General features: G+C 36.2%; 1 protein-coding gene across 1 annotated transcript in view; it reads right to left on the bottom strand.

Moving 5' to 3' along the window:
- PDE1A (phosphodiesterase 1A, calmodulin-dependent) overlaps nucleotides 1-10,780 on the bottom strand; it is a 147,543-nt gene extending 136,763 nt beyond the window's left edge. Inside the window, exon 1 of the mRNA XM_009996193.1 lies at nucleotides 10,677-10,780. Within this exon, the coding sequence (XP_009994495.1) occupies nucleotides 10,677-10,780 (104 nt within the window). The remainder of the gene's footprint in view (nucleotides 1-10,676) is intronic.
- Nucleotides 10,781-11,413: the final 633 nt, after the last annotated feature.

Here is an 11,413-nt window from a genome sequence, read left to right on the forward strand (position 1 = left end):
CCCTACATAGTAATACATTTCAAGGACTCTCCAACTTCTGAGCCCTCCTCTCCCAAGCCAATGACATTATTTTAGCACTAAAATGATGATTAAAATGTTCTGAACTTTCAGGCTAGGAGGTCTTTAGTAAAATTCGTAGGAAATTATATACTTTCAATAACTCATTATCCGCTCTTTACATTTTGTGTTTATCTTGTATGTGAACAGGTATATTTTTAAACTACATACAAGGGCATTCTGAATACAGCTCTTTGTCATAAAGAAAAGATCAATACAGTACTAGAAGGCTAAATATGATCTTGTGCTATGACAAGGTTGATGCTCTCACGTATCCATAATTAATCTGGTCAAAGCTGAGTTTAAATCAAAGGAGAAACAGGTGACAGAGACAGGTCCATATGGCTTATGCCTACTTCAGCCATCTAATTTATCCAGGAAGTGATGAAATTGACATATTATGGCACATTTGTTAGCATTGTATTTAATTAAACTGTAGCAGAGCTGGCATGTGATGTTAATAGATATGCAAGAATCTAACACAGAAGCAGAAATCCAATTAGAAGACTAAACAAAAGCCAAGATTTTTGATAAAAATTCTAATACAGTAAGACCATCTTTATTTTAAACATCAGGACCTGCAGTGTCATAGTTGTATTACATCTATCACAATTTATCTTTTTTAAAGGCTTTAAGTGTTGGAACAAAACCTTTGGTTTAGGCTGTAATAGCAAAAGGAACAACTCAAAGTCTGGATTGAGCTATAAACTCATAATTTTCTGGGATTGTCATATCCTGTGTTTACCTCATATCCAGCTCTTAAACAGACTTGCAGCTGTTGTGCATTCACTTTTAAACCTTTCTGTCCCTATCTGAAATGTAGGCAAACCAATTCTTCTCTTATGTAACATTCCATTTCAAACAGTACATGAACTACATTCAATCCCCAAGAGGGGTGTGGATGCATGTTCTTGGAATGGTGAAGAATAAAACAATACATTACTGGTGAAGGAAATAGGAAAGTTTAGAGATATTAAACCAGAATTAGGAGTCATAAGGCCTAGGCCCTAAGAATCCATGAGCTGTCTGGCATTCTTGGAAATTAATTTTCTCTTTCACAGCACAGAACTATATTACCAATCTTTAATTTTTTACCAAAAAATCACCTGACATGACCCACCTAAGAGCAGAAAGCTACTAAGTGTGCATCTTATTTTTATTTTTATTTTTTTATTACAAAGCCAGGACATTGATAAATTATGTAGGATCTTCTACACATTATATGTTTAAACATTTCTGGAACATTAGGGATGTACTAACAATCCTTTTTTGTTGTGTAGCTCACACAAGGCAGACAATGGCTAACCAAACTGCTTGGCTAAGAGCAAGTGTAGAATGCTATGTATACTCCAGAGAACAACTAAAAATAAAATTAAACATTAATCTTTCAGATGAAAAGCTTCCTCACATCTATCACTAAACTATTTCCATGTGTATGTTATTAAAATTCTTCTTTTTGACATGTCTTTGACAAATATTTTTTAATATTTGCAGAGAAACAAGCAATATTAAATCAATCCACTTAGAAAGGAACTTTGAAACCAAAAGATCTAAATAAACCAAAGTTTTAATCTATGGCAATTTAAGTTAAGAACATAATTTTTTAAACAAAATTTACATATATCAGAAAGTATCTAGCAGAGACAAACTTATTCTGAAGAGGTTTTTTCACTCCTTTTACATATGCCGTTGCCACTCTAAGTAATACTTCCTATAATCTAATTACTGCAGTTTTTCTTCCAGAGATAAATGCACTATTTCACTAGATAAATCAAAACAGTTACACAGCTTTGAGGAGTCTTCATGGTCAGAACAGGAAGGGAACCTAATAATGTGCCCCAAATATATGCACTACATGGAGTGACTGAGACATATATTAATTTGAATTATTATTTTTGTTCTAATTATTTAGAATTATGACCAATAATGTCTGTTCAAGAGACAGTAAAATATGGTTTCTTGGTCACAGCAGCATATGACAGGGAAAAGGTTATATCTCCAACATACTGCCATTGACTATTATAGGATTTTCCCATAAAGCTGATTTGTAAACTTTTAACTGATGTTACAGATGGTCAAGGTGTCTTAGTAGCCACAAAAACATATTCCATATTATCAAAGAATGAATATATGACCAGAGAAAACAGTCAGTGATAATTCAGCCATTCTCTGTGAAAGAAAAAGATCTAATTTCCACTTACTCATAAAATTCAACATCTTTCTAGCTAAGTAGAAAAGAATTAATTCTAATTGAACTTTTTCATTGATTGTGCAGTTTACTTTATTCATAAAATTGTATCCATCTCACAGATTTCCTGACTACATGTAACTATTCCCCTGGATTGCCCAGAGCTGTGCTCCCAGGTAATCTTCAGCAGCACAGGGACTACAATCACTGGTTTTCAAACAGCCAGTTTACTGCCACTACAGTTTATGATCTTGGAAGTAGAAAAAGCCACAAAAATATGTTAATTCAAATTTCTTCCAAGGACTTAATTTTTGTGGCCTTTTCCCAGGTCTTTTATGTATTTAATTTTTTTTCAGAGCAGGAATTCAGCATTCCAGCTCACCCTAATGGAAACCAATGCCAATGATGTAATGATTTTTACAGTGCAGTTGCCTGTGCAGAAGAAAAATCAGACAATGATGACAAAAAGGGACTGTCAAAAGGGACAACCACTTGCAGCTCCAGCTAAGGCTGGCATGTTTGGCATCTCTGCCAAACAAGTGCCAGATGTCTCACTCCTCTTCACGGAATGCATTTGGTGTTAAAAAATACAATTATTATTAATAAATATCTGCAGTTTAGAGGAAAGAATTTCAAACCTTCATCAAACCTTTAATAAAAACAGAAAAGAAAGCCACTGAATAGTATCAGAGGTAGTATGTATATATATATTTATATATCTTGATTCTTCAATAAAATCTCCAAACAACATAGCAGAAGAAAAACAACAATAGTATTTTGTTTCAGTTTTCTCAGGCAGAAAAGCAGTTCTGCATTGTAGATGAACAACAAAAAAAAAAGTAGTAAACACTACCCAGGAGTCTGTTCCTTAGTGTCTTTCTGGCATAAATTACACTAACAGTAAACCATTCAAATATAAGTGCCTCCAAACACTATTTATCAGAGAAATTCACAATTAAATGTCTGCATAATATTTATGGAGGCTACTTGTTATCCTGAGGGCGCCAAAAGTCTGGAAAAGGGTTGGGTCAAACTAACTGCAGCCAGTGTCAAACAATAGATAATGGAGCATGAGCACTTGCATAGACAAACATCTTCCTTTAGATCTCTCTTGGTTAAATAGCACTGCATCAACTAATATCTGCATTACGCTTGCAATGCTGCACTGCTGGAATTCAACAGTCTTTGATGCTGAAAAACTCATAGAATAAATAGAAACAAAATGAGGCAAAAATGCTGAATTACTATAATTACAAACATTTAGTTTTGCCACTGTGCAGCAGCCATGAGATCAGTGAGGAAGAGTTGAGAAAAAGCACATTCCTTTTGCCCCCCCCCTTAAAAAACAAAACAAAACAACTAAGCAAATAAATTTGAAGGAATATTTGTAGAAATGCTACTTGTGGAAAAAATAAAGCCTTAATGTGTGTCTTACATTTATCAGTTCTCCAGCAGATGATACCTCCAGGTATACTGGTTTCTCTGGAAGGTCTATGAAATCAGATGTATTTGCCTAAATTGCCAAACATAGATGAAACTTAGAAATACTTTTCTTTGTCATTTTATGACAGTGACTCAGATGAGTATTATTTCTCATTCTAAAGAACCCAAATCAAACTTAATGACTGCCCAGCTTCATTGTACAGACCATAAACACCACAACGGCAACTAATGCATCTTCATTAGGGCATTCAGGCCAAGAAGAATAAAAATTGTAAAATAGCCATTTTCACCTTTTTTTTTTGATTTGCAGACATCCAGAATATTACCAGCGGTGGCAATAAGCTCTATACAGCAAAGGCAAACAACAGGAGTAGGGCGGTTTAGATTACAGATCTGTAACTGCTAGCTAGAGATTACCTAGCAGTACTTAACTGATTCAGTTCAGGTGCAAATATGTGATTTCAATTGTTTTGAATTAGCAGAAGTACACAACACAGATGTTTGTACTGGCCTTCTTTCAGGTCAGTGTTCTGCTAGCTACAGGAGGACAGATGTTATCTGATGAATTATAAAGCTGGAGTGAAGCGTGCAGTACTTGATCTTCATAAAATCTGCTAGTTCAAAGTTAACCTTTCAAAAATAGCAAATAAAATTGAACCCTCGGGACAAGTTTATATTGGATCAATACTTTCTGACATGTTTTGATATACTAGGTACCCTAGAGTAGGATTTACAGCATCAGAGAATCAAGAACTTAAAACATGAGTGATTTAAGACTACAATTGTTTTGTTGGAGAGCTGCTCAAGCAGGACCATCTCCTCCTATTTTAACTTCAGGTATTTCCACCCTCAGACAACTTCCTCCATTATAAGGATGTAACTAGGTATGGAAACATAAAAGGAATCCAGCTTAAAAACTAAGTGAATTTTAAATTTATAGCAAGGCTAAAATAACGTTATTACGGGTTATTTTTAATGGAGCAGAATTCTCTGCATGACATCAAAACCAGTCATACTAAACCAGCTAAAATAGCATGGAAGCAGCAATGAGAGTTGGGAGGCAAGAATGAATCAGGGGAGACAACTTAATCCATGATGGTTGCTGAAAAAGGTCATCTTTTAGGGACCACGTAGCTGACAAACTCCCTCAGCTCACAGAAGACTAGTTTAGAAATCACTTTTCTAGCAGAATCCACAGGAATAAATGCGACAAGTCATGTTAAGAGCATCTGACTTCTACTTATGAAATTACACACGCTAGCAAACAGAACCGCCCAAACTTTATGGAGTAAGTCACATAATCCTTTGAGTTCACTGTTCCTTGTCTGAATGTATTCAGAGATTGTGTGTCTGTGGTCCGAGCCACAGACTTCTCTGCAACCAGCTGCAGCCTTCAACAGATTCTGAATGCCTTTAGTAGCTCTTCAAAAGTCAGTCTGAGCAGTTTTCTAGAAGAAATAAGAGAGGCTAGGAAAACAACTTGCTTCTTCAGTCTGCAGCACTAATTGTGAAGCTTTATGGACCAGAAAAACTGAGTCACCTCATTGTCAGCTGAAACTTTGTAACTGATGTCCTCAATTTCTGTTCAGCTTCCCTTAACCACAGCAGAGTGCAATTTGCTCCTTATTTTAGACACAAGTACTCAGTTTTCTCTAGCTTCTTAGTAAAAATAAAATAATTTACTTTATATTGCAATCTAACCACTTTTATAGCTCCCCTCCATGAGGCCTTGCTTTTAAAGTTCCATAAATTGCACTGAGGACCTCAAGTACTTCATGAAACCATTTGGAAAGGTAGGAAACAAAAGACAAAAACTCCCAAACACCTGCTGTCACCTGAGAATGGGTAAAGTACTCCATCACTCAGCAGTTTGTGGGTCAAACTTAGCCTATTTGGTCTTTTCATTGGTTGGTTGAGTTTACTTCCTTTTAGGGGACTTTGGAGGTCTTGTTTGTTTTTTGACAAAAAGAAAACCTGCAGTTTAGATATGATATTATAATAGCAGTGAGGAAATTGCTACCATAAAGTAAAAGTTAAACCTTTTAGTAGTCTTAGTTTTCTAATAGTCTCTAGTAAACAGCAGCAGAAATAATTGCAACGGTTTTGTTCTAGCTCTACTCCCGAGATGATAACAGGAGTAAACCAGATTGGATGTCAAACGCAAACAACACAGAACTGTACTAAATGCTTAGCTGACTACCAAATTATTATTTTGACATCTGCAAGGAAACTTTTGTCAGACACAATTTTTATAAACCCGAGGTTATGTTTCTCTTTCAGAGGTATGAAGTCAATGCCTATTTTCATTATAACTTTCACAGGTAAGTATGTAATCTCAGTATTTAGGCATTTGCATTTTTCCAACTCCATATAATTAGCAAGACAAAAGACTTTTTTGCCTATCCAGATATTTTTACTTCATTCTGTTATGGAGGTGGAGCAGAAACTGGGAGTCAGGTGTGGGAAGGTGTGTGGAAGAGTATAAACTCTGAGGTTTTGACCAACTGCGCTGAGAAACTGCTAACGGGTTTGTGGTGTGCTCAAGTGGGTACAGCTAAGCAGGAGAATGAAGTTTTTGAAATAAACATTTATAATAATTGGTCAGTCTGCAGCAGAAACAAGGGTCACTGAACAAGTAGTTGGCAGGAATTCAAAATGTGAGTAAAGTAATTATTTGTGTAGTGGATTATATACAATCTCTTTCTAGGCAGAGGTCTGACTTGAACATTTATAAATTAAATAGTCAGAGAAAGCATCTTTTAGGAAGTCTTAGAAGTGTTTGATGTAGCATAAGTAGAGTCAGAAGTCTAAGCTAAAAAAAAGTACAGAAATACAAGACTTCATTTAATTGCAGTTTAGCAGTCAGCTTCATAAAACATTATGTTTAATTTCCTTCGTAGTGTTCTTAGATAAAATACTTAATGTTAATTGGAAGCATATGGGAAGGGTGTATGCACACATGCACATCTAAAGTTCTACAAATGGGGAATTTCATATTATGTTATTTAGAGGCTGTTGACCTGTAAAGACATGCTCCTGATATTCTTAATGACATCATAGGCAAATTATGGCTTTTGCACCACTCCGCCTATTTACAAGAATTTCTAGTAGAGGTTTCTATAAGCACAGTAACTCACCTACCTACAGTAAACTCAAGAATTAGCATTTATTTACTCTAACTCATCAAAAGCACTGACATGTGCCAGAAATTGCAGCAAAAATTCTTATGAACCAGGAAATTAATTCTATGCCTCCTGTACATGATAATAATCTTTCTAAAAGAAAAATAATACCATTCATCTAATATGACTGGATAAAAGAGTTATCTAAATTGCTAATTCTAAGTAGCTGAAATATCTACAGTTATTGAAAATTTTAACATTTATTGTATTATAACATTAAGTAGATACATATTTTCAGGTTACAAGGTGAAGCAGCTGACAGCCAAAGTATACTGTAAACACACAGCTCACCATGTCACAGAATATTGAAGAACAGAGAATTAAGTCAAGTCTACCTGCAGATTAAGAATACTAAACACTTTGAGGCCAGTAAGCATACAGAGCTCTGCTTTAAATAAGGTGCTCTAGGTTCTGAATCAAAATGCTTTAAGGAAGCCGTTTCTGCTCCTGATCTCACTATCATGCTCTTCAGCATATGAAGATAAACTTCCCTAGGCAGCAAATCTTCTGGACTTGTTGACACATTTAAATACTTATTTACTGTATAAAGTAAGATTCCATCTGGTAGAGAATGAAAGGCTAAGGGAGAAAAAGTGCAATCAGGGGCTTTAAATGGTCTGAGAAGGAGCCCCTTGGCCAGACTGTGTCAAGGTATGTTCTTCTAAAGGGAAGGTGTACAACACTCCTCTTCAGTTATCATCTGAAATTCCTGCAGTGGCTTGAATGGCTTCTGTTTTCACTCTTCTGTGTAACAAAGGATTATAAAAGCCACACTGTTATATGAGTTTTCTGGCTGTCATTTGTTGCTTGTTTTTGCTTTTTCCCTGAAATACAAAACATTAGAAGCTTGCAGTCTGCATCATGAAAATGTCTTCATACAGAGACCAGAAGCTCCAGCCAAGACAGAAATGGACGTGATTCACTTTTACAAGTAAGTCCAGTTTCAGTGAGCTTGTGTTTTTATACACTTGGGCATCAATAAACTCAGTACCAATTCTAGGGATCAAGTTATTAATTTCAAATTAATCTCTGCCAGATATCTCCTTGTTTGCAGCATTGCTGCAATTGCAATGTAAAAAAAATAGAGCTGGATTTTTACTTGCCAAGCAGAAAGCAGGGCTTGACCATAGGGCTATATGGACCAAATGAAAGTTAGGTATTATTTTCATTTTATTCAAAACATGCAAGCCTCTATCGCAGCACTGGGGGGTAATATTAGGTTAGCAAGGTCTAGGCAAGACTACAGAGTAGAAAACCCAGAGAAAGGCCTTTTCATTCAAGCTTCCACAATGCCTGCCTTTTCTTACTGGGCATTCAAATAAGGATTTTCACTTCTCTTCAAGCACAATGAACTCCACTATCCTATAGAACAGTCTGCATTTAAAAAAAAAAAAAAAAATCTAACAAACCAACAACAAAAATATGCCAAGGCATATGAGGTTAAATGTATATTGAATTCCGCATTCTATTAAACGTTTAAAATGTCTATTATGTGAAAAGGTGAAATGCTAACAGAAAATAAGAGCCCATTTAATGAAGAACCTACTGTGCAGCTTTTAGATGCTGCCCAGATAATCACCTAAATGAAATCCAGAGTTTTTACAGAAATAATGATCTGATTCAAGATGATAACTAGCATCCTTGACTGGCAAAATAAAGTAAAACTGTGATGAAATCACATGTATACACTAGTGAACTCTGTAGGCCTATGAACTCTATCTGCAAGAACAGATTCAGCTTCTTAACTCACACCATGTCTTGAGTTCAGTGTAGATATTTTACCATATATGACTTTAAAAACTGGGTAATTTGGCTTCTTAGATACTTGGTTTTGTTAACAGCTCCCATCCCTAAAATGAAACAATTACCTTAAATGCCAATTTGAAAAAAAATATTCCTAAATCAGATTATCTATGGCAGTCCCATTTACCTGTCTCTCTCCCCACCCACATACAAACATAGTTCTACTTTGATATCTGTGCATCAGCAAAATTAATCCTTTTCTGTAATGACTGATGTTCATACTACAAACTAAGCAGAGATCTGCTCTGAAGAATTCAACTCTTCACAGTTTCCCCATCCAATATTCTTAATATTGACGAGTCAGTGATTCCCAATTGACTAGTGAATAATTAAAATTAAACCATCAGGAAACCTGATGAATAGTCATCTGAGCACATATCTAATAATTTAACTTGCTTCTTTTAAATGCAAGTATTTTAGCACTGTCTTGTCCTGCGGTCACAATAGTCATGAGGTTGGCACCAACTTAACGCTCCATTTTATTTTGATACACCACAAACTACAACTGTTCTTACATATAGTCATATATATATATATATATATAAAAATATTCTTAACTACTCCTAAATAAGCATAAACCCTATTTCCTGGAGCTCCTGTACTGAATGTCACTAATGATCAGTTATTTACATTTGTTTGTTTAATGGAACCATTCCAGGGGCAGCTGAAAGGAAATGCTTCAACCCAAGAGCCTGGTAACAGAGAACTTACAGAACAAACAACAGCAGCAGCTTAGACCCTATAGAAATGGAAGTCTGCACAAACTGATGGAGGTCTCTAGCAGTAGAAACTCAGAGGCAATATGTGTGACATCAAGTAATGATCAAAACATTTGCTCTGCTAAGTATCCTTTGGTATTTCTAGGGGCAAAACGGTTCCCAAAGTGCATAATCATAATCAGAGATAAGATTCAGAGCAAATATTCATAATTATATCACAGAGAAGTTCTGCTAAATCCCTGGCCATGACTGATGAGTGACTTTCCAACAAAGCAAACAAACTTTCTCTTTAAAGAAAGCAGACAGTGGAAACTTGCTTTCCCATAACCAGCTCAAATTTCTACCCATCACATAGGGGAAACAGGTAGTGCCTGAGCCAATGCATCTAGTCCTGTCAGCACTGAAGGTAACCCTATTTCCTTCAACAGGTGAGCACTATATAGAATCTGTGGAATGCCTTTAGAAACTAATATTCAAAATCTTTCCAGAAAAAAATAGTAGTGCAATTTCCTTGTTTCCAAAGCAAAATATGTAACGTGTATTTATCTATAATATCCTGCCAGATTTCAGAGCAGAAACAAAAAACATACTTAAAATGAGACATGGAAGTTTAAGGGGTTTAGAACACACCAGTTTCTCTCTGAGAGACTGCAGATCTGAAATTTACTGATCTTTCTGCAGATTAACTGATCGTTAGCACCAAAATTCTACACTAAAAATTGCATTTAAGAGGAGCAAATTAGGCACAGCAGGTGAATAGTGGCCCCTGCAAACAGTTCTTCAATCAGTTTTTTGCATGACTGAGCACCAAAACAACTGAGAAAAACACCAGAGATGTAGCATCCTTCTAATTAGCTTAATAAAGACTTCTTCTACCTGTGCTCTCAAAGGTAAAGTATCAAAACCTCCTATGGAACTGCAATAATGTACTTACCTATACATGCTGACAGGAACGATGAAACAGCTCCAGCAATGCTGATTCTGAAGATAACATTTACAAAATCATATCAGAGCTATCAAAGTGTTAACCTGAAAGGACTTACCTGCTTTTCAGTTTGGATACTAGCTCTCACTGGTTACCTTTTCAATGAGGTGATTGAACCTTATAGAGAGTCTGACATAAATCTAAATACCATCATATACGAGAGTGATAGACTGTATGAGCACAAATACATTCCGAGCTTTGAGATAACTCTCCCGCTTGCTAATTAGTCATTTTAACAAGCAGATGGAAACAATCTTTCCCAGGAAACAGAACAAAAGCCAAGGAGAGAAGTTACTCACATTCCTTTGAGCCGTTGCCACATTTTGTCTGCGTGTCCTCCAATTTGATACTTTATAGAGGTGCTTTCCAGCTCCCGAGTTGTTTCTGTCGCTCGAGCCCCCATCGTTATTGTCCTACAGCAATACAGTTACAGTCAGGCTCAGTAGCATGTAAAAGCATTCTTTAGTCCACAAATGTCAGAAGATCCATACATGTTAGACAGTAGCTGCTTTCATATCAAAACGCATCAGAATTACAACAGCTGAGGGACAGTCCTGCCTGAATTGCTATTCACTTAGACAGACAAACCCACCTTCCACCCCCCTGCAAGCACAGAGCAAGTACACACAGCTCCTCTGACCTCGCCAGTCTAATCCATATGGGTGAGCCAGCTACCGTACTACTGACTGCTCAGGCTCCTTTCTCATGCACTTTTTCTGCTGTAGGAATACGCAGAGAAGCACAAAAGATTCCTTAAAATGGACTATAATTCATTGCCATGCAGAATAAATGTGAATGGCTTTAACAATCCAGAAGAAAAGAAAGGCTGGTTTCTGCTCTGCAGGTTGGAGAAACAGGCTGCAATAGGAAAGCAGATGGTAGAAGCCAGTATCAGCCACATCACCCTACAAAAAGAGTGCATGTTCAAATGCCAGAGCTTTCCTCTCTTTAGTTGATCCTGAATTTACTCTTAGTTAATAAATATCTACCAGCCTCTGAATAAAAATATGACTGCACAAACGCTGTCGGTAGTGAA

This window comes from Chaetura pelagica, unplaced genomic scaffold (genome assembly GCF_000747805.2).
Source record: "Chaetura pelagica isolate M959 unplaced genomic scaffold, ChaPel_1.0 scaffold3, whole genome shotgun sequence".
NCBI lineage: Eukaryota > Metazoa > Chordata > Aves > Apodiformes > Apodidae > Chaetura > Chaetura pelagica.